The 25,562-nt window shown below is 39.4% G+C and overlaps 1 protein-coding gene across 1 annotated transcript in view; it reads right to left on the bottom strand.

Moving 5' to 3' along the window:
* glcci1a (glucocorticoid induced 1a) overlaps positions 1-25,562 on the bottom strand; it is a 201,980-nt gene that overhangs the window by 172,338 nt on the left and 4,080 nt on the right. Inside the window, exon 2 of the mRNA XM_080207613.1 lies at positions 19,030-19,181. Coding sequence (XP_080063739.1) covers positions 19,030-19,181 — 152 coding nt within the window. The remainder of the gene's footprint in view (positions 1-19,029; positions 19,182-25,562) is intronic.

Below are 25,562 nucleotides of genomic sequence, written 5' to 3' on the forward strand. Positions count from 1 at the left end.
GCACGAGGGGGCATGGCTTTAAATTAAGGGGGGGGTAGTTATAGGACGGATGTCAGGGGTAGGTTCTTTACCCAGAGGGTGGTGAGGGATTGGAATGCCCTGCCTGCTGCGGTTGTAAATGCGCCTAGTTTGGGGGCGTTTAAGAGATCTGTGGATAGGTTTATGGACTAAAAGGGATTGGTTTAGGTTAGCGGGTCATTGTTTTTTAACTGGTCAGCGCAACATCGTGGGCCGAAGGGCCTGTTCTGCGCTGTAATGTTCTATGTTCTATGTAGGTTGCCTTGGAGAACGCTTACCCAAAGATCAGAGGCTGAATGCTGGTGACTGCTGAAGTGTTCCCTGACAGGAAGAGAACACTCCATGTACCATGGTTCATTGGCGAGACCAAGCAGACACTATGACAATGGATGAATGAACACCACTCAACAATCACCAGGTAAGAGTGTTCTCTTCCTGTCAGGGAACACTTCAGCAGTCACAGGCATTCAGCCTCTGATCTTTGGGTAAGCTTTCTCCAAGACAGCCTTCACGACACACTAACGCAGAATCACTGAGTCGAAACTGATAACCAAGTTCCGCACACATGAGAATGGTCTCAACCGGGATCATGTCACACTGTCTGTAAACCCCACCACTTGCCTGGGCTTGCAAAATCTCACTAACTGTCCTGGCTGGAGACAACACACATTTCTTTAACTTGTACTTAACCCTCTCGCCACTGTCTGTATCTTTAAGACTTGATGACCTGTAAAGACTCACATTCTAACCATTATCTTGTAAATTGAGTTTGTGTGTATATATGCCCTGTACATGAACACAACTCCTCACTCACCTGAAGGAGTGACACACCGAAAGCTTGTGCTACCAAATAAACCTGCTGGACTTTAACCTGATGTTGAGAGATTTCTTACTGTGATTACCCTAGTCCAACATCAGCATCTCCACATCATAGATCTCAGATACCCAGCTCCCACAGCATGTCTTCTGATCCCAGGTCAGTTAGTGCAGACATACCAGAGGACAGGGCATGCATTTCAAGGGTATGCTGAAAGTCAACATAAAATGCAACATTGACAATTCCTGAGGGGCCATCACCTTGGATCAAACCAGATAGTGGCAGCGTCTACGGGAAGGATCCCAGCATTTTGAGGTCCAACTACGACAAGAAGAAAGATGACAAAACACATCTTGACCCAAACTGATAATATATGACCAAACATCCCTCATGACAACAAATGCGTGATGTGGCAGAAAGCCTGCAGATCCCGACTGAGCCTCATTAGCCATCTTCAGACTCGTGGAAGACAATTATCCTCACTAGTGAGGGATAGTTTATAATAATGTCACGTGTATAAACACCATAATTAAAATGTCATTCATTAACAGCAAAATCAGAGTTGAACAGGTAGGAAACAATAACAAGCAAGCCATTCATTCACAATGTATACAAGTCATTCATCCCACTGTCACATGTACTAACCTTGCAGTGCACAAGATCAATGAACTTCTTCCAACATAAAATGCATGACAATGACGGTTTCAAAGCTGTTACACTTTTCACTTTGAAACTAAATGCTTAGTGAAATTCTCAAGATTGATATCTCAGATACTCTATTGAGAAAAATCTCTTGCAGTAAATAATTTTCCCTTGGCCTCAGTGACACTCAAGTACAGGGAGGAGAAAGCAGTTAAAGTCCTGAAAAAAATCCTAGATATTGTCCTTCTTGCTATTTCTTGAGTTTTGCGCCCTAATCCTTTCCCACGAATTAGTGGCTCTCTCACATCTGAGTTAGAAGGCTTTGGGATCAAGTCACACTCCAACAATTTCAGCACAAAATCAGGCCAATCTAGTGCAGTCACTGCAGGACTGTGGCACTTCCTGGTTAGTGGCATTATTTTGGTTGACAGATGTTTTACGAGATGTCAAAGCCTGTATACAATCCCAGGGGGATGTAAAAATAACAACGCCACACTGAAGAGCAGGGGAGTTCTCCCTAGTACCCTGACCAAAATTTATCCATTAACTAATATCACAAACAAGTTACCTAGTTATGAATACACTGCAGTTTATAGGATTAATGTGGCAAATTGGCTGCCACATTATAACCTAAAAATGCTAAACTAGTTGTAAAATACTTTAAGACATACTGTGATCCTGAAAAGTGACATAAATTCAAGTATTTTTATTATTGCATGCTCCTTTTCTTCTTGTATTATTTGGATTCCAAAGACTATTATGCAGCTGCTCAGTTCCTGTAGCTTCTCTTACCTACTGTGCTATACATATATTCCTCACTGCATGTTCCAGAATGATTGAGGATATCAAAATATTAGACTTTTAATGCTATTAACTATTCTTTCAACTCTAAACTACTTGTATATGTTAAGAGGCTTTTGCAATCAATTTTTGAAGATATGCACAGTAACCATCTTGAGAGGGAATTAAATCTCTAGTAGTAACTTCAAGTAAAAGATTTTTTTTTAAATTTTCCTATTCAAAATATATGAAACAATGCATATTCCAGCACATACGTGAATGACGACAATTCAAATTAAATCTTATAGTTTAGCGTTAGTTGTAAAAAGCAGACAAAAAGGTATATATTTTGATAAGATTCACTTTAACTTTAAAGAAACAGATAAGAAAATTTGCATGTTACTGCATAAAAAGGACATGGCATAGGACCATCTGACAGCATTGGCCACACCTACCAGATCCAAAAAACATGTTTGCAAGGAACTTCTATAATAGTGAATGGTATTTACAACAAATTCCTAAAAAGCTGTTCTTGGTAAGTCGATGGCAATCACCAACTAACTTTGGAATTATTCCTCAGACATTTGTAATTTTCTCACATATGGGTCAGTTGATAACAACTTCAATCTGGACATAATCCTTAGGGACTGTTTGGTGAAAGCCTGTTCTGGCCTTTCACAACTTCCTCACCAACAGCAAAATCTGAATGCAGACTAAATTTATAGCACACATCAATTCATAAAGTTCTTTACAGTTTAAAACACCTAGCCATGCATGGGACTCCTCTGACGCTTGTACAAAATCCAGAAACAATTTATGGGATGGATTGATGGCAATATGAGCCCTCACCAACTCCCCAGATGGACAGATAGCCTCACAGCTTGCCTTTTCAAAAGCCCCTTACTAAGGCTTGAATCAGGTAGGCAATTAGCAACTTTGCTATTTGGCACAAAACTTGGACATTTGAGCACAAGGTGGTTTGCACAACACAAACTACCATATGGATTATGCTGAAGGCAAATACCTGGTACATGCTGACAGAGAAACTCCAGTTGGAAAGACAGTTGCTGAAAAACATCATCTGAAGACTGAATATGAAATAGCACACACTTGCGTATCCAGGGATTGATAACAACTAGAACTGAGTCACAGGCAAACTACATTGAACAGTGTTTTTCAAACTTTTTCCCAGCAGTTTTTTTAAAATCCATTCGTGCGACATGAATGTCATTGGCTGGCCAGCATTTACTGCCTGTCCCTACTTACCTGAGAGCAGTTGAAAGTTAATCACATTGTTTTGGCTCTGGAATCACATGTAAGCCAGATCAGGCAAGAATGGTGGATTTCCTTCTCTAAGGGCTATCGGTGAACCAGATGGGTTTTCCGACAATGGTTTCATGGTCATCAATAGATTCTTAATTCCTGATATTGTTTACTGAATTCAAATTCCACCAGCTGCCATGGCAGGATTTGAACCCAGGTCCCCAGAACATTAGCTGAGTTTCTAGATTAATAGTCCATCCATTACACCACTTCGCCATTGTTTCTCCTTACCAAACCGCCGGCCCTCACACATTTCCTTACTACTTAAGGTAACAGGTGAGCCTACTTCATCTTCACAATCCCACTCCAATTAGGTTCACAGGATGACGGAGCAACACACACCACTTCAAGATTGACATCGAGAGGTATTCCATCCAATGTTGTGTGGTGAATAAAGCAATGATTCCAACCAATGCCCCAATCAGATGCCTCCTTAATCCTTATTATAACTCACCTATTTTTTCCAGTTACGCTGGCTGCCCCATAACTGGGTTAATTACAAAGGAATCAAGTAAAGTCTACACTTGACAACCACATATCTATTCACTCTTCAAAGATCCGTGCCCCAGTCATGCTGATCAGTAATGTCAAACAGAACAAATTCATTGTGCCAAACATACCAAAGGTCAATTAACAAGATTGTGCAATCCTCTGCTAACTTCAACCAAAAAAAAAGCTGCATTTCAAAATTCTCAGCAACATCACAAATTCAACAAAACATTTATCACCAAGTGGAATGCATTTCAGTTTGTCAGCTGACGTCTCATCAAAGACCTTGCAAACCATGTCTAATACTGCAGGGAGAATTAATTTCCATTTAAAAATTTAAAGTTTATTTATTACTGTCACAAGTAGGTTTACATTAATACTGCAACCGATTTACTGTGAAAATTCTCTAGCTGTCACATGCCAGCACCTGTTTGGGTACATCGAGGGAGAATTTAGTATGCCAATGCACCTAACCAGCATGTCTTTCAGATTTATGGAACGAAACCAGAGCACCTGGAGGAAACACACACAGGCACAGGGAGAAGGTGTAAACTTCACGTAGACAGTGACCCAAACCAGGAATTGAACCCACTGTACGTGCCGCCAGTTCAGGGCATTCTCTTTAGCTACACTGTAAGCTACCTTGTAGGAGGCTAATTGGGCTTTGTCAATGTTAAGTTTCTGATAAGAATGTGAGCTGGTGCATCCTGATTTGCATTAATAATTGACAAAACCACTTCTCAAAATCATCTTTGGAATGTTTTGTGCTTGATTTTAGTTTCTTCTTTGCAGGCAGTTCACCAGAGGCCCTGACACTAACATTAACATAGCAATATTATTACTGCTCTATCTTGTTGTGCACCTGACAGAGCAGCTAGCTCTCTCTCTCTCCAGCAGATTCAGTGCGAGATCCTGGCCACTAGGTTTATCGACTATTGGTATCTCTGGCCCTCTTTCACAAAGTGATCTGTGTCTACAATCAGCTTACTAGAAAGGGTAAATAATTGGCACCAAATGAATCAGTGCCAAGTACGCATACAGAGCACGCTAACCTGTTTATTCTTGCCTCATGTGGTCATATGCTGTACTACAGCAACAATCTATCTTGAGAGAAAATGGAAAAAAGGTCAGGTGATCTTTGGGAATGATTGCCAACGCATACTTCAACATCCCATGACCCACCTGTATTTGTTGAATAACAGAACACCTTTTAATTATAAGTGTACACATACAAGATGGTTTGTTTTTACCCCTATTGTGCATTAATAACTTTATTTTGTGGTTTAATTCTTCAATAAAATAAGGATGTTTCTCAGGGTACCTTCAGTACTTCTGGAAGGTCAAAAGGTCCCATGGCTGGAAAAGTTTGGAAATTCCTACATGAGGCAATGGAAATTTGAAACAAATTCACTTATTTATGGCAAAACCGATAATGTGATAATTGAACCAGGCTGTTTCACAGTATTCCACTGCAATATTGTGTAATAAAGGTACTCACCATATGACTGAAAACTCAGGCAGAAAAAAGTAATCTTGTCATTAGGGTCTGGATTCTACAATTCAGGTCCAGTTCTGCAAACCAATGCCCGTACACATAGGGTGGTCTTACCTGAGAAACTTAGCCATACTCTGTATTAGAACATGAGAAGTCTCTCAACACCAGGTTAAAGTCCAACAAGTTTATTTAATAGTAAACCCACAAGCTTTCAGAACGCTATTCCTTTGTCAGCCACTCACCCGACGAAGGAACAGCATTCTGAAAGCTTGTGGGTTTACTATTAAATAAACTTGGACTTTAACCTGGTGTTGTGAGACTTCTTACTGTGTTTACCCCAGTCCAATGCCAGCATCTCCACATCATTAGAACACAAGAAGCAGGAACAGGAGTAGACCATGTGGTTCAATCACCTGTTCTGTAATTTAATATAGTCAGTGTTGATCCTAGGCTTCAACTCCACTTTTCTGCTCATTTCCTAATGTCCCTGGATTCCCTGAGAAATCAAAAACTTATCTATCCCAGCCTTAACAAACCGCTTGGATAGAGAATTCCAAAGATTCACAACTCCGAGTGAACTAATTTCTCCTCATCTCAGCCCTAAATGATTGGCACCAAATCCTGAGACTGTAGTCCTACATCTTAGATTTCCCTACCAGCAGAAACAATCTCAATGTTTACCCTATCAAGCCCCTTCACAATCTTTTATGTTGTAATGAAATCACCTCTCATTCTTCTAAACTCTAGATAAACTAGCCCCAATTTACTCATCACAAGATAACCCTTTCAGCCCAAGGGAACCTTTGCCATAAAGTCTCCAATGCAAGTGTATGTTTTCTTAAATGCATAGACCAAACTGGACACAGTACTTGAAATATGGTCTCACCAAAATCCTGTACAACTCTAGCAAGATGTCTTTATTTGTGTTCCAATCACTTCACAATAAAATGTCCAACATGCAATTTGCCTACATAACTGCTTTCTGTATCAGTATGTTAACTGGTTAGTGCTTCTTGTGCGAGCACACCCAAGTCTCTTTGAACATGAATATTTACAAATCTCAACATTTTTTTTTTTTAAAATCAGCTTTATTATTTCAACCAAAGTGAGTAACTTCCCACTCCCCTATATTTTTATCCAACTATCATCTTGTTGCTCACTCACTTAACCTGTCTACATCTCTTTATAGCCTTTCTCTGTCCTCCACAAAGCTCACCCTTCCAACTCACGTTTTATCATCAGCAAACTTAAGTATATTGCACTGACCCCTGTGGTAAACTAAGAGATTTTAACTGATTAAACTCCAGTACACATCAAGCCTGGATATGTATAAGAGGGGCAAACAAGAACTTTGCAGGAATTCATTTCCTAATCAGGTAGCTTGAGGAGATTATTAAACCTGGCAATGGGTTTCTATGCCTAGATTGACAATTACTATTTGTAATCCTTCGTATTTTGAAAGCTAAATTCAGAAAGAAATAATTTGCCCTTTTTGTATGTTCATTTGCAAGTATAGAATGGTCTCCATGACCAATAAGCATTGCACATGACGGCCAGCCTCCATCCACTATTTGTAGCAAACTCAAATTATGAAATTCTGTCCTGAAATCTCATCTCATCCAAAAGTTTACTGATATCTGTGCCAAAGTTATGAAATCTAACCAATGCATGAAAACACTTAAAATGTTCTGTACCATTCAGAGCTTAAATGTTTTATATCTTAAACATCCATTCACCATTCCAAGGTACAAAACCACTAACTAGCAAATATTAATTCTGAAACTCAAAGTACAGCTATAGATAGTTGAAAGACACTGTAGGCGTCCATACGCATTTTTCAGTTAGGAAGCATACGCCTACATGTTATTTCCCTGTAACATATAACTGGTAAATCCCAGTCTCCCAAGCCAAATACACAAAGCCAGTTATTTATATTTCAACAATACAACACTGTGGAACACAACCTTGAAAATAAATCATCTTTAACACATTTGCCTTTCTCTGATTGTAATAAAATATTGCTTTAAAATGGTTTGCTTCCTCTTCATGTTTACAATTTGGCATTAAACCATTTTTCGTATCTTCCTGTCAAACATTTTTGTTTTATCTCGTCTGTCTTCCTGTCTCAACATTCTCTGAAGGGGAAGGTCTGAGCTACAGAAAAATCATTGACAGATGATGTGACAACGAGGTAGAATAGGTCACACTCAGCCAAGCATAACTATCATTCGCAAATTCTGGAAAAAAAAATCATCCATACAACCAAAAGGGTAGCCAATAACCAGAGAAATGGGCATTTGCACCAGGGCCATTGACATGGGAACTCACTCCTCTAAGTTATTGCTGAAAAGGAGAGTTGTCAAAGCTTTTCATCTTGCACTCATCAGGACACCTTGCAAGAATACCAATAGAAGGGGAAAACAACAATTTATACTGCAAGTGTTGACTGGTTGGCAAGTGGACTCTGATTGATACAGGTATTGCCATGGAGAAGGCACAAGTTAATGGTGGCTGACAGTTAACTGCCAAGCATTGTTTGAAATTTGAACCAAGCAGCTTAACCCTGATTGGCCAAGACATTGGCTGAGGAATGAGTTAGAAAATGGCTCACTTTTAGCTGAAACAGGCACAATGCGAGTACATGTTCTTTTGTCTACAAAGAGTCCATTTGCAAAACAATCAGAACTTTCTTGCATAGTAGAAATTGCTATTTCCCCTTATGTCCATGAAGTGTCCTGACGAGTACAAGGTGAAAAACTTCAATGTGTCTCTTTTTAATCAGCGTGCTCACGTTCTATATTACCAAACAACTTTATATAGTTATTTGATGTTAAACATAATTAATGAAGACTCTAAGGTCAAACATTACATCACAGTCTGATGTGTATGACTATCAGGTTCCAAAAATACCATGGTAAGTATTTTAGCGCCGCCCCCCGAAAACCAGAATCTAGATTGCGATCAGTAAAACTTTTTCAGTAATAAATTACCTTGTATAATATACTTTTCCAAATCTTTGATTGCTTGATATTCAATTCTAGCTTGAATAACACAACAGACACCTTACAAATAGTTATTTTGGATTAGTTTGTCCCACAAACATTCCTAGAAACTACTATTACAACCAGTCCCCAGGCAACGTTCCCCAAATTTATTATCCTAGCCAAGATCCCTCAATTCATTAAATTCTGGATGGGATACTCAAATTTTTATGCTCCACGTGGGAAAGGATGCACTGGCTCCCTTTTTTAATTCAACTCCCTCAGTTGGTCACAAGGTTAATTTAAGAAGGATTCCTTCCTTTGCTGATACCTTTTCCCAGCTGAATTTGTGTGTTTAAAAAGAACCAATTTAGCCAGGTTTCCTTAAAGCGTTTTGGCTACTAAATGTGAGAAAAATGATAAAGCACATGCATATATGTTCATGCAGATTAGACATGTGAATTGTGCCCAAAAGTACGTTAATACACAAATCAGTCTTTGACTTGTGTCCATGAGTAGGTGGTGTAATGTTGTGGACGTTACAAGTCACAATTCCAGCAGCTCAGGTGCCAGCAGTGCATAGTTGGTTCTGAGGGTTCAGGGAGAGCAAGAGTGCAAGAGATTGAGTTACCTGCAAAGTTTTGCAGGGGCCTGCTGCTGTCTTTCCTTATGCATTAGTCAGCTGCAAAACTTGATCATTGACTTTTATCTCAGTCTTTGTATATTCCTCGTAGGCAAAAATCTACAAACCAGTTTGGGACATTGTCATCTTAGCAGAAGTGATATACTGAGGGCAATTAGCTTCCAATATTTCCACAGGAGATAACACTTTTTTCCGATTGCTTTTGTGCAATTGATCCTTGTCTGGAAACATGGTATGATTCCATTGTCTTCCTCTAAGTATCACCCACCAGCAATTCAGTCAATGACTGAATTTACATCCTCAGCCATCTTTGGTTTGTATGTCCATTTTTAAAACCACAGGGCTTATGAAAATATTGATCTTTTAAATATGTAATTCAGGGTTTTCCTCTAACATCTTGACAACTAACTTCTTTTGGAAAGACTTCAATGCATTTTCTTCAGATTATTAGTACATGCACGATTCACTTAGCATCCACTGGGGAAGTTCATTTAATTTAAAATGAGGATGATTCATTTTAATACTTAAAGGCAAAAGTAAGAGCTGGAACTCAAAAATTAAGTGGTTTGTCCTATAGCTCAGCCAGTATAAGCAGAGTAGCTGAGCTACAGAGACAAGGCTCCTACTCCAGAGTCTGGCTTGTGCCAAATTAACTGATTTCGGGCAAGGTAGCAGTTTGGAAATTACAACTGGCCTCTGGCACCGAATGGGGGTAGAGAATTTTCTTCCACTCCTGACAGGTATAGTCAATGATCCATGATAGAAATGTTTCTGTGTAAGCCAATGAGAACTGGATTGAATTAAATTGAAATACCCCAATTACTGATTAATTTGCTGATATGCTTCACCAAAAGCTAAATGTGAACAGCACTCCTTTAAGTGAAACACCCTTTCAGCTGCCCAGTGTCCATGAAATCACAACTCTGCAAGGAATCAAAAGAAAGAAAAGCGATGGACAGAAAACAAAACACTTCCATTAATTCCTGCTAAATTATGTGGAAGCGATCTTCTATTTCTCTTAAATAAATGGTAAATCTGTTGCCTGTTTTACTCATTTTACAAACGTCCCACATCCTTTTACATTGTATCAAGTACTAGAACTATTGGTTGGAAACTAATTGGACTGCCGTGCTTAATAATAAGCAGATTTCAATTGAATAAACAGTAGGTGTCTTGTGTAAGCAGAATTTGATTCCATATTTGATGAGGCTATCCCTCCTGGACTTTAGAAAAATATACCATAATGTCAATTTTTGTGTGCACAATCTTTACAACATACAAGAGCTTAGGCCCCTGTTGATTATCATGAAATGTACCCAGACAAATCACATTAAGACAAAACCTACATGATAGAGTCATAGAGATCTACAGAACAGAAAAGATCCTTTGGCCCATTGCATCCATGTTGGTTATATGGTAACAAATATTACATATGATAATGTTTCTAATGCTTTCCACTAAAACAAGTCATCAGCCAATGCTAGCTGAGTTCAACATGCATGTACACTCACTCTTAACAATAAGCTAATAATGAAAATTATGTAGTGTTTTAAAAGCTCTGTTATTCAATGAAGGCGTCCAAACCACAGCTTATATTAATTCATTGTCCTGGCTTCTCGCCCTCATGTGGTTCACTCAAGCTATAATTTCAAGCAGTAACAAAATCTATTAGTTGCCAATTAGGCTGGGGAGGTGCTTGGGGCGTGTCTGTTAAAATAAATTGTGCTCATCCAATGTCTGCATCAAGCAGGTAAGGAATACAAGCAAGTGAAATGCACAGCAAAGTTTCCTCCGCTCTGTGCCAAAGCCACTGTCTAGGAGAGTAACCCCAATTGCACTGGTATGCCTCACAGCAACACTTTTCAATCTAAGTGGTACTACCATTAGTCTAAATTAGAAGCAGTTGTGTGTTAAATACCACAGTCACTGGGAAGTGGATAAAGCCTGCCCAAACTCAGATGAACTGATATGACTCAAATAAAACTAAGAAAAGGTCTTTGTTTTAAGAGTTTGGGCTGAATTGTACCAAGAGTCAAAGGCCAGTCACTGGCTTAACGTAGTTCATCATCCAGTCCAAAACAGTTTTTCTTGGTGTACTTCCATGTGTATGTCATTACAAAATAAATATTTTAAGTCAGTTACTTAGCTTGTATGTAATGTTTAGTACATTTGCCTTATTTAAATGTATTTGGCACTGTATATATGTGGCTCACTATATATAAAGTGGCCTATGAAAACAAACATTTTGACACCTCGAATAAACAATTTCTAAAAAAAATTATTGTATTTTGTCACATGGACCAAAGTTGTCTGACAATATTCTGAAAGAGGGTAGATGCCTAGGTCAGACTGCACTGTTACTCAGTGAGGCAGTGTAACTATTTAAGAAATTTATATGGGAGTAGTTCAATTTTGTATTCAGGGTCCCTAGATACCATACATAAACCTACACCAACATCACTAGCCAAGGAGGCTCAGATTTAATCTACAGCATTAGTAAAAACATTACAATTGGTTTTGTTTGCCTGCAAATTTGGAGCTGGTGCCAAGTGCAAAGAGGAGCCACCAGGAATCCTATTCCTCATTGTTATCCAATTACAAACCTGGGAGCTTTTGTAAAATAGCTTCAATCATTCAGATGTCTCAAAATCTTTTACAGCCAAATTTTATATTAATGTTAGTCATTGTTGTAATGTAGGAAATGTAACAAAATTTTCATACAGCGAATTCCCACAAACAGCAGTGACCATGACCAGATAATTTGTTTCGATAATAATTAAGGGTTTAATATTGGCGAGGAAATTGAGTATTCTGTGGCAGCATGGAAGCACAGTGGTTAACAATGCTGCCTTGTAGCGCCAGGGATAAGAGAAAAAAGTTGATTCAGAGGCTGTGTGAAATGTAGTTAGTTACAGAACTGAAAATAAAACCTAGTCTTTAAATTGGCACTGGGCATGGTTGATGAGCAACCAGTAAGGGTGGGTATGTTGGTAGATGATGCAAGACAGAGAAAAACAGAACAAATTAAGTCAGGTAACTGGTCTGTAGTTAAAGTGGATAGAAAAGAAAATCCAGAGAATGGAAGTGGTGGACAACTTGCTGAATTGCAAGAACGCCCGAGTGGGTGATACTGAAACATGTCCTAATTTTTAAACTTAGATGTTATTTAAGACATGTGGTAACATCTTCCTTTCTTTACCCACCACCATTCCATCCAATTTGTATCAAACTGTAAGGCTGGGAGGTCTTGTTTCTATGATTCTCCTGGTTTCTTCATGTCTTGTGCTTTTTCACTTCAGACAGGAGATGCAGTGAACATTTATGTAGATTACAGAGGTATTAGTCCAATGCAGCACAAATGAGCATGGCCTTACTAGAGTAAAGAGCTCAATGCTCGAGAAGGTTAAAAAAAAAGGAAGGAGGAAAGCAAAACATGACAAGGACAAATAAAATTTCTGCAGGGAGTGCAGGAAGCTAGAAATCCATGGAGTCAGATTTGGCCATCAACAATAAATACTTTTTTAAAAATGCTCTATTTTTGTTGCATTCAAGATTGGTTATGAAAGGAAACATTTAGGTCAGTCCACGGACAAGGGATGGGTTACATATACAAAACATTTCCATCTATAAAACTCAAATCTAGGCAAATCCCAATCACAAAATATGTCACAATGGTAAATAACAAACAACTATTAGACAAGCCTACTTTCCACAAATGGAATCAATTTGGTGTTGTTTTCTCTCCTCACCAGCATCTTATCAGCATTAAAATTCTTCAATACCATATGTTGAGGCAAAGGTGCACATAAAGCAGCCATATAATTGTAAAATATTCAAACACAACATGAAACATCACAGATAATACTAGAAGAGAAAATAACATTTGACATATAGACCAGAACAAGGGTTAAGGATTTTAGGGAGTGACAGTTGCAGAATCCGTGATGTCCCCTATGTTGGGCAAACATAAGCATCATCTTTGCTTCAATAATGCAACATGTACCCAAAGAGTTATTTGTAAGGTCCACTACAAGTGATTTTTAGACAACTTAATTACAGTACAGGAAAAAGTAAAACCATGCTTTCATGGTATATAAAATTGCAAATAATTGCACCACTAAATCCACTTTAAGAACTTAATAGGAGCAGGATGAGGCTATTTGGTCCCTCAAGCCTGCCCACCATTCAATAAGATCTTGGCTGATCTCAGTGTGGATTAACTCCACTTTCCAGCCTCCGTAACCCTTGGAGTCCCTTCTAGGTCAAAAATCTAACTCAGGCTTGAATATGTTCAACAAGCCAGCCTCCATGGAAAAGAATTCCAAAGTCTAACAACCTGCTGAGAGAAGAAATTCCTTCTCATCCATCTTAAATGGAAGGCCCCTTATTGTTAAGCTGTACCCCCATGTCTAGATTTCCCAAGATGAAACTTCCTCTCAGCATCCACCCAAGAACAATATAGTTTCAATAATGAACTTTACACTAGTGAGTTTTCTTTCAAAAATGAAATGTAAACCAAGATCTTCATTTTAAGAGATGCTTTTGTTACATTCAAAATATCAGTACTAATTATCTGAACTGGCTTATTAAAATAACGCATAAAGGCGGAGAATGAATGAGAAAGGGAAGAGTAGAGAGATAAAAACAACTTTAGAAGACCTAAATGGGCAGAAATAACAGCAAGATCCAAAAGGGTATTGCTGTGACTGTTAAGGTGAATCTTCCTAAAATATTTATTTTTAATTTGCCATCCTTGTGTGTCCAAACATTCAGAGGTACAATTAATCATTTCAATCTCATGATATATATATGGTCTCTTACAGCATGTCTTGTTACACTTCCTGTCCTGTCCTTTCCTTTATGGCTGATCAAATCACTTTCCAGACCTTCTGTCCATCACATTCCTGCTGCACAAACGGTAGAGTGCAGTCCATTTCTCAGCTGGTTAAGTATCTCCTCTGTCTGTGCTCTCAATGGCATACATTTTGGTTCCACGGAAGTGAGTGACATTCCCAGCGCCAAGGTCTGAAAGCAAGAGGGATCTAGAGTCAGGGCTGGCAGGAACAGAGCTTAGAGGCCTGGAATCTAGGAGTAAGTAGTTGGGCAGGGAATAGGGCAGTTCAATGATCGTGGACTTCACCCTGGATTTCCACTTTGACATTTGCATTCATCCCAAGTCTCCAAGGCTCCTCAAAAAGGAGCAGCAAATAGACAGAGTGAAAGATCCAATGCTAAGGCTCAAGGTAGTGAGAGCACTAGTGGGGTTAGATGTTGACGAAATGGGCTTGGGTAAGAGCATGCATACAAGTGATAATTTAAGAGATAGCGAAGCAGAGTCAAACAAGCCAAACTACTTGAGATTAAACATCTGCTGAAGTGCTACATGATTGGTTCCAGAGTTGGGCAATGAGATGTGATGTATGGTAATAAATGATTTTGCCATTCACATGCTTTCCATGGATAAGCCAAGTCCCTAGAATAAGTAATGATTGTACCATGTGATTCTTGTGGACCATTTGGACCTGATGATTCAATGGGCCAGTCAAATGGTTAAAAGGGGACCTAGATTCATTGACTTTAAACAACTACAAATATACAGCTGATAGTTCAATATGCTATAAATTACCAGGTGGGATTTTCTCCCTCTCCATGGCATATTTAGTGGCAGCGGGAGGTGGCACACTGCTCGCTGGCAACAGGATCTTATAGTTCCACCATTGCCAACAGGTTATCAGGTTGAATGCACTCCTCACCACCGGGAAGCCTGTGGTGGGAGTGTGCTGCTGGTAGGACTGTAAGATCGCGATGCTATGTATGGCACTAAGATTTTGGCAGCAGTTCCAATCAAGGACTTACTAAAAACAAGTTTAAAGTATATTTCTGCTGTGAGTGGAGGGATGTCAACTTTGTGTAAAAAGGGAACAATATTCTACTTTTATCCACATGTAAAGAAAAGGTCCCTGTATCATGCCTTAAAAAAATGCACCTGGCCACAACCCTAGAGAATAATCTAACTTCTTAACTGTACCACAACAAATTGCACTTTCAATAACCTATTTTCTCAAGTGTTTCCTGCTACAAACTTAATATAATGTGTCTGCCCAAAGTTAATTCATTCACAATCGTTAGAGCCAGAGATATAAAATTTACATTTCATCAATCTGGATCAGATTCAACCTCAGCCCTCTCAAAGTGAAATTCAAATCGGCCACAACGTCCTACACTCTATGTATCAGACATCTAAAAATATTAACATAAAACAAACCACCCAGAAAATACTGCATAGCATAGGTCAAAATACATCATACATCAGATAATTTTTTTTACTTTAGACATGCATCAAGTCCAAGAAGACTGCCAGCAGTACTGTGAAAATAACCTAACTGAACGCAAGCTAGTGACACAACTTGTTACAATACATACAAATAGAATGGAATTTTCCCAACCAGATTTAATTTTTACCATCAAAAAAATTTCCAAGAAATTTGTTTAAACTACTACAATTAAATAAACTCCTGTTAGCAATGATTTGCATATGATCAATAAGCTCCTACATAAAGTCAGACATTTACAGTCCCTCACCTGCAACTTTGCATCCCTTGAATTAGATTACTGCTATCTACAAGCTGTCAATGTCACTTATTTTCAGATGTCAATTGTTAACAATATAAATTCATTATTAAACAGCAATATATATGGACACGTGATTTTATTAGAACTCGGTCTGGAAGATCATACTTCTCTGCATCTAAACACTCACAGTTAATTCATATACAAGCTCAAAGGGCCTGAAAATCCAATGGCATTGGAGGAGTATTCCAGTATTAGTGTTAAGGTGAGCCAGCTTGGTACATTGATTACTGTCTCCAAATGGTCCACAAATATTGTACTGAGCTCCCTTGGTTTTAATATTACTGGAAGATCCTGAACTGTTGAGGGTGCATCTTTGCTCACAAGCCAAAAGTTGCAGCACAATCTGACCTGGCAGAACTTCAGATAAGAAAAGAACCTCATTGAAATAGTTTAAAGGCATCCAGACCACAATCCTAGCCTGGACTCCCAGATGAAGCCAGCCTCTGCCACTCGATGACTGAGAATTCTTGTTGGCACAGAGGTGGGTCACCGGGTCTACTGGAGTGTTAAGGAAACAGGAACTTCCAATGTCAGAAACCTCTGCTTTCTCACCATCACCGGCTTTGTTTGGCCTGGGCAGAATCTCTACCAGCAACAGGCCATTCAGGAAGCCGTCAGGCAAGGCCAGACAAATCATGTGGTCCCAACCGAATTGGAAGCCCTTCTAACATACCACCACATTGAATAATAACGTGAATTTACTGGATAGGACACAGATTTGTGTTTTCAAAATATTTAACATAAGTGGGTATTTCAAAATAGTACCATATTCCAACTTATTAAAAGCTTCTTTGTCATACCAATCTGATGCCTGTACAAATCCCTGAACAAGATCATTAGAAATAGGAGTATACACCTCGTGCACAGCCTGCCTTTCAATAAGACCAGGGTTGAACTCCTACCACAGTTACATATTCCCAAGTTATCTCCAGAAATTTGCTGATGACACAAAGATGAGTGGAAAAGCAAATTGTGCTGAGGGTGTGGAAAGTCTGCAGAGGGATCTGGATAGGCTGAGCGAATGGGCGAGGACCTGGCAGATGGAGTACAATGTTAGCAAGTGTGAGGTTATCCACTTTGGCAGAAATAATAGGAGGGATTACTATTTAAAGGGCGAAAAGCTGCAGCATGCTACGATGCAGAGGGACCTGGGGGTCCTTGTGCATGAGTCGCTAAAACCCAGTCTGCAGGTGATCAAGAAGGCAAATGGAATGTTGGCCTTTATAGCAAGGAAGATAGAATATAAAAGCAGGGAGGTCTTGCTGCAACTGTACAGGGCACTGGTGAGGCCGCAGCTGGGGTGCTGTGTGCAGTTTTGGTCGCTGCACTTGCGCGAGGATATCTTGGCCTTGGAGGGAGTGCAGAGGTTGTTCACTAGGCTGATACCAGAGATGAGGGGGTTGGCCTATGAAGAGACTAAATAGACTGGGTCTGTACTCATTGGAGTTTAGAAGGACGGGGGCGGGGGGGGATCTTATAGAGACGTATAAGATAATGAAAGGGATGGATAGGGTAGAGACATTCTTCCCGCTCAGAAAGGACAGCAGGACTAGAGGGCACAGCCTCAAGATGGGGGGGGGGGGGGGGGGGCAGTTTAGATCGGAGTTGAGGAGGAACTTCTTCACTCAAAGGGTGGTGAATCTCTGGAATTCTCTGCCCGTTGAAGTGGTGGAGGCTACCTCGCTAAGCATATTTAAGTCACAGGTAGATAGGTTTTGATAGACAGGGGAATTAAGGGTTATGGGGAGAAAGCGAGAAAGTGGAACTGATCCACTTCAGATCAGCCATGATCTTATTGAATGGTGGGGCAGGCTCGAAGGGCTAGATGGCCTACTCCTGCTCCTATTTCTTATGTTCTTATGTTCTTATCCCTTAATTCTCTTAGTATCAACAGATCTAGTTATCTGTTTTGACTATACTCAATAACTGAGCATCCATCTCAAAAGATTCACAACCCTTACAGTGAAAACATTTCAGCTTATTTCGGTCCTAAATGGCTCAGCCCTTATCTTGAGACTGGGGCTTCTCGTTCTGGATTCCTCAGCCAAGGGAAATCATCTTCAGACCTCTCTTGTTGAGCCCATTAGGAGTTTAACATGTTTCGATGAGACCATCTTTCATTCTTAATCCAAAGGGAATATAGGGCTAGTCTACTCAAATGCTCATCTGTGTAGTGAATCTTTGCTGTACTCTAAGACCAGTATATCCTTCCTTAGGGCATACTTGTCTTACGATGGAAGCCAAAACTGTACACAATCCTCTAGGTGTGGTCTCACCAAGGTCACATATAACTGCACTAAGGCTTCCTCACATTTAACACTCCAAAAAGCTTTAGTAGTAAATAAATTATAATACTTCTTCAGTCCACTCCTATTTTTTCTCACTCATCTTGAATTTCACAAGGTCATGAATCAGGAACACCATTCTCCACTACGAGCATCTCATCATTACAACAGCACGAAAAACCACTGAGCATTTTGTTACTCAGCTGTATCACACAACAAGCAGTTAAACGCTTCTGTTTCTTGGACACTGCAACAATATAGCACTCTATTAAGTCTATTACCCCTGACATAATTATGCAAACAGGAGAAAGATATTAGCAATGGGCTAAGAGAAATAGACCTATAGGCCAGAAATGCTACAAAGAGGAGGGACCCAAAAAAATCAACCACACATGTAGATGAAAACTAAATTATAACTTCAAACAAGAACTGCAGTGCAATAGGTCCTATAACTAAGGTGAAAAGCAAAATCACTGATGAATTTAGCCCCCAACTACGCGGAACCTCCACAAAGACACCTTATTACCGAACATAATATAGCGATTATTGGTTCCTACAGAAACAATGCCACCATGTTAGAAATGACACTTGATCATGACGCATTTTATTTAACACTAATCGTGTCTAACATTTCAAATCCCAATTCTTTAATTATCAGAGGATAATGATAGTGACAGTAATTCTGGACTTACGACTAAGAAAGTGGCATTAGTACTGGTGCATCTAGAACTTTCCTAAACTCAGTATAGATGACAGCAGCAAGAGTCGAACAACAAATGTATTTTTCTTAAATCAGCAGTCAATGACTAAACAAAAGGTGTAGCAAGTTTTTTTTTAAAAAATGAACAGTGGTCATACACTGATTAAGGTCACAAAATATGAATATTGTAGAATAAACCCCAAATCTCAATTTTGCTCTTTACCTGTGTAGATTTGTCTTTCATAGATGATGGGTAGTGTATATGGGGATCACGTGGCCACTGTCCTGTGAGATAGGGTCCTGTTATGGTGTCTAGCGATGAGGTGCGCCGGATTGTATTTGAGGTTCTCATCTGTTGAGATTTGGACCTTTCAACTGTGGAAAGTGAAGGAGCAGTAAATAGTATACAGTTCTTGCCTAATGACCAAAATGATTCCTCAGAGAAAATGTAAATCTATAATAAAACTATGTTGTGCAAAATAAACTTCCATATATATTACTCAAGTACATTTAACTTTTTAACCACCCTGCTCAATATCAAAAGCACAATGCATTAGGAGAAACTTCATGGTTACCATAGCATGACAGCACAGCTTTTTCCTTCTATTGTGTGCACCGATGTTTAAAATAATTGATTGCAACTCTTACTCCTCCATCTCAACTTAAATACGGATAAAATAAAATTAATGACTGCGGCCACATTCTGGTCCCTTTTCTTCGTCAACCATTACAATTTAAATATGCAGAATAACTGCAACCCACCCCCGCCCCAATGCTTATTTGTCACATTCCACGATTATGGTATTCTTCTCCAAATTAAGACATATCTTGCAAGCTCCTCCTGCATCCTAAGGTCAAGGTCAATGCTCAGCCTGACCAGAGTGTTTGTGATTGGAATGTCAATCAAGTTAGTGACTCCCAAAGGTTCGTAAATTAAACACACATTACCCCAGGACCTTCTGATTAAAAACAGTTTCTCAATTAAGTACCATGCAACAAATCGATTTATACTCATGATTCACCTTTTGTGAAAGTTTATGTTCACAAATGTCATTCAGAAGTTGTAAGCAAAACTTCTGCCATCTAACAATCAAGAACAAAGATGTTTTCAAAAAGACTTAGTCCAGAATTTTACCAACATGCCAGTCCCGATTCCGGGGGCAGCTTGGCTCAGAGAATGGCATTCTCCGTTGGCCTCAGGCGGGATTGTGCGAAACTTGGGCAGACATGCCAGTAAAATTCCGCCCTTAGCATTTTAGTATGGGCAAAGTAAACGTGAACCATGACAGAACTATTTGATTTATCAGCTAACCATTGATAAAAGATTTTGGCTACTGTATTTATTACAAAAGATTATGCTTCAATTGTGCTACAGGAAAGTCGTCTTGTTGACAGGAATTAAAAAGGCTGTACTTGGCAATCAATGGGGCATGAGGGGTACAAGTGTTCAAAACAGCCCCCAGTATTTTTTTAGATCAGTTCACATGACTGCTGCTGAACAGATCAGTGAGTCTTCTGTACAGCAATAACTAGCATCATTAGCTTCTGGCACCATTACTCTACTTTGCATTGAACTATAAGAACCGCTGACACAAGCTGGACAAATCACCAACAAAATTATGAGAAGCTTTCTTGGTAATATGAAAGTTAAGTAAATAATGGTTCACATTCTGAAGATGCCATAGGAGAAGCCTGCGGACATACTCATTTCAAATCATAACCAATGCGCAGTAACTGGTAACATAGTAACTACAAAAACTCTGTCACTGTCACTCAGTCTGCTTCACTGCCCCTAGCAAACATTATTCACATGTAATTGGACATCATCTTTGAAGATTACACTGTTAGCATCCAGAACAGACATACAGTATTGACATTACTTTCATCATGTCAGTTCTTGTGACACTGCAAGCAGCAGGCCTCACATGGCAGGACAGCATATTCACACATGACTGGAGATCATTTCAGAAAGCAAAACAATGAAACAAAACTCACAGCCGCTCCAGTGCATTTTGCCATGGAATGATGATTATAATGGCACAGCCAGGAATAGGGATCAAACAACGTAGCAGCACTTCAGATAAAGCGAGTAAAAACCAAAAGGTAAAAATTATGCGCCAGAGTGGAAGCCTTCTACATGGTAATTTGCCACTTTGAATTATGCTATCAGAGAAACACCTTCCTCCCTCCAAATGATATTGTAAGGAAGGAAAGAAAAATGTTAAAAGACTAAATAAGGTAATCCAAGCAGCTCTTGCACCTACACCTATCAGCAAGAAGGAAATGACAGTGGCATTGGTTTGGCAGCTAATTGCCTACTAAATAAATCATGCTAAGAAGCAGCCTAAAAAAAAGGAGTATTGAATAGCTATAGAAACAGAAATTATTTTGGCGATTTCTCTCAAATCACAAGCTGAATGATTTCCTTTTCCTCCAATTCTTGCACTTTTTGAAGGAAAACACAAGTCCAGAAAATAGAAATCTTCATGGATGTTATGTCTCTTCCTTTGACAGTCCCGATGGGGGAACACTAACAGCCCAGAAAATCAGGTTAACATTTCTTCCCAAATCAATGATAGTCAAACACATCTTATTGAAAATGTTCATTAAGGCTGCAGTCAGAATGAACTGAGAATCCAATGCTTCAACATACAGCTACTGAGGACATTTTAAACTAAGGGAGAATGATTAATTAATAATTACCAATGGTACTTGCAAACAAAACTAGTCTGCAAGGTCAAGAACATTATACTCCAAGTCAGGAGATCAAATTGCAATATTTATACATAAATAAAGTGGGTGGAAATTTAATGTTGTGAACAATACCATGCTAAAAAGAATTCAACTCAAAACACATTTTTCAACATTCAGATTGTCCTCCAATTTCTCATCATTTCAAAGTTAAAATGCTTGTGCATTTAATTTCCATCAAGGTGGGGACAAGTTTGAGCTTAGAGCTATACATCACTAACTCAGTCAGTTCCATGAATTTACAACTGGACAACTACATTAAATGAAGCAGAACAAAGTAGGAATTATTTCATCTTGTTGCAGCTTTATAAGACCCTAGTCAAACCTCTCTTGGAATACTGTGCTCAGCTTTGGTCGCCTCATTACAGGAAGGATGTGGAAGCTATTGAACAGGTGCAGAGGAGATTTACAAGGATCTTGCCTGGATTGGGTGGCATGCCTTATGAGGCTAGGTTCAGGGAGCTATGTCTTTTCTCCCTGGAGAGACGAAGGATGAGAGGTGACCTGATAGAAGTGTGTAAGATGTTAAGAGGTATAGATTGGATGGCTTCTCAGAGCTTTTTTCCAAGGGCTGGAATGGTTGCTACAAGAGGACACAGGTTTAAGGTGCTGGGGAGTAGGTACAGAGGAGATATCAGGGGTAAGTTTTTCACTCAGTGGGTGGTGGGTGAGCGGAATTGGCTGCCGTCAGTGGTGGAGGAGGCAAATTCGATAGGGTCTTTCAAGAGACTTCTAGATGAGTACATGGAACTTAATAGAATTGAGGGTTATAGGCAAACCTAGTAGGTATGGATATCTTCGGCGCAACTTGTGGGCCGTAGGGCCAATTTGTGTAGTTTTTCTATGTTCTTGTTACCATTTGGGACCTCAAAATCGTCTCTCCCACCTAAATTGTTCTTGAAGGGAAAAGGGTACCCATAGAACCACTTGATCATGCTAAGACAACTACTCTCAATACTACCCTGTGTCATGATATCTACCACAAGATAATTTAAATAGCCTTAGCTGTGACGATGTTAAATTTATAATTCACCTCAAATATTTTCATGGGTGCGTTGTGACGCTGTTGCCCATCAACCTAAACAATCCCCAGAAGAATTACATTTGAGCAAAATTCAAAGCATACATAAAATTTGTTTGAAATTTTACATTAGTGATGTTTTAAAATCTGTTTTAGCACTGTATGCATAAATAATTAGGGTGTGATAGTACTATGAGAACACTACCACCTAGACATTCCCCATCTTGAACTTGTAAATATATCAACATTCCATCACTGTCACTGGTCAAAATCCCAGAGCTTCCTCCCAGACAGCTCAGGATATACCTACACAACAGGGACTGCAGCAGTTCAAGGCAGCAGCTTACAACCACCTTCTCAGGTATTTCAGGATGGGCTGAAAATGCTGGCCTAGCCAGCAACACCCACATCCTATAACCAGTTGCCATGGCTTGACTTCTGCAGACAATACCAGCCTACATGCTAAAATCTCATACAAAAGGAACACTGAAATAGCCCTAGCTGTGACATTTGACCAATGTTATAACCCAACACTGCATGCAGAGACAAAGTCCTTAATATGTCTAAGCACAACCCAAAGTCATAATATAGCCAATAATAAAAGGTTCTTCAAGATCATCAGAACCGATCCTAAATCAGTTTATCTTCTAAGCCTTTACAGTCCTTGTTGTGTACCAAATCTCCTACTCTGGAGTAGTAAGAAACATGGAGATTTCAAGAAAACAGGTTGTTTAGTTGAATGGTCAGGCTGGTGACCAGTGTTCCCTCTGAGCTGCACAGCAACCCGAAAGGTCCAGTAATGCCATTAAGTCACCACAGGTGCAGGATAGAAAAAATTTAATGAGCTTCACACATGAAGAAATCATCTTTACACTTCAACAAAAAAGTTACAGGGAACGGTGCTAGTGCAGATGCAATTTAACGTGGATAATTGTGAAGTGAAGCATCTTGAGGGGCAAAAAAGAAATTGGGAGAATACACTTTTTGGAAAAATATGAACAGATACTTCAGGGAATTGTGCATTTGAACCCTTAAGTGCATGGATTCAGAGTACATACCTTGGCTATTCAGCTCAAATGTTTCTGATATTCAATTACATCAGGTCAGAGACGTACTTAAACTCCATTTACTTCCCTTCATTCCATATCCCGACCCAAAAATCTGTTATAATAATTTTGAAAATTTCAATCATCCAACAGATTCAGATCATTTGTAATCTAATGGAACAGTGTAATAGGCTTAGGGAATTGGATGATCAACTCTGCAATCTTCCTAAACAAGCATTTGTGTATTTGAACCCCTAGGTGGCTCTGTTCATCAACATCATTGTGTCATTCCACTTAGCGCCTACTCCAATTAATTCTTTTATCCTTCCCAATGCTTTATTTCATATGTTTGCAGGTGACACCCAGATTTCAAATACTATTCCTTGCAAGAGAAAATGCTTCTTGATTTCACTCCAAAATGAAACAGCTTTAATTATAAGATTATGCATTCTTGTTCTAGATTCCCCCACAAGAGGACACTTTATCTGAATCTGTCTTAGCAAACGCTTTCATCATTTTGAACAACTTAATTAGGGCCCCCTTCAGTCTTGTAAATTCAAAAGGAATACAAACCAAGTTAGTATCACCTGTCCTTATAATTTAACCCTTTAGACCTGGTACTGTTCCAGTGAATTTGGACACTACTCTTCCAAGGTCGAATGTCTTTGTTGAAGTTTGATGCTCAAAAATCAAATGCAGTATAAAGACCAATGCAACTTTAGACTTTATACAGTGAGGTAGACTAAAAGAGTTCATGACACCATTGTGAATATAAACTAAGCATTAGAAAATACCACAGTTAGGGTACTGTATTCTGTTTTAGCCACAGTTAATGAAGGGACATTGAAGCGATAGAATGCTTAAACAGTTTCCATCCTAGCAGGTCTACAATTATGAGAAAGGATCCCAGATATGATGACGACTTTATTAAATCTTCCCTTAGCCTTTGCTACCCTCATCTACTTTGGCAAGAGTAACAAAGGCTAAGGTAAGATTTTTGAATAATGATGGTGCTGGTAGAGATGAGAGAAAATAGTTCATCCAACCGTCAAGTCAATAATAAAGGGTCAATTTAAAATTAATCACCAAGACAGTAAAAAGAAAAGGTAGGAGAAATCTCTAAACAGGCAGCTGTGGTTGAAGTACAGACTGTTCCACTGTTTAGGGGAAAGTTGGATAAATATTTGAAGAAGGTAATATATGACTCTAGGGAGAGAGCAGAACACTGATTAGATCTGGATCATTCTAGCAGAGAGCTGGCAAAGACACGATGGGCCAATTGGTCTCCTTCAAAGCTATAAACTTCTATAGTTTCCATCTACAAATGCCCTGATTTTAATTATCGTGTTAGTTGGTACTAGGCCAAATTACTACCAAGCGAAGGAATGATGATATATTACCCCAATACTGCCAAGCCCTGCCTGTTACTTACAAAAACCCAGACCGCAAATCAACTGACCAGTATAGCACGAGAACATAAGAAATAGGAGCAGGAGTAGGCCATCTAGCCCTTCGAGCCTGCCCTGCCATTCAATAAGATCATGGCTGATCTGAAGTGGATCAGTTCCACTTTCCTGCTTTCTCCCCATAACCCTTAATTCCCCTGTCTATCAGAAATCTACCTACCTGTGACTTAAATATATTTAGTGAGGTGGCCTCCACCACTTCAACGGGCAGAGAATTCCAGAGATTCACCACCCTTTGAGTGAAGAAGTTCCTCCTCAACGCCGATCTAAACTGCACCCGCCCCCCCCCCCCCCCCCCCTTATCTTGAGGCTGTATCCTCTAGTCTTGCGATCCTTTCTAAGTGGGGAAGAGTCTCTACCCTCTCCATCCCCTTCATATGTCTCTATAAGATCCCCCGCTCGTCCTTCTAAATTCCAACGAGTATAGACCCAGTCTATTTAGTCTCTCTTCATAGGCCAACCCCCTCATCTC

Source organism: Carcharhinus amblyrhynchos, chromosome 2 (assembly GCF_965287045.1).
Source record: "Carcharhinus amblyrhynchos chromosome 2, sCarAmb.v2.hapA, whole genome shotgun sequence".
NCBI classification, from domain to species: Eukaryota; Metazoa; Chordata; class Chondrichthyes; order Carcharhiniformes; family Carcharhinidae; genus Carcharhinus; species Carcharhinus amblyrhynchos.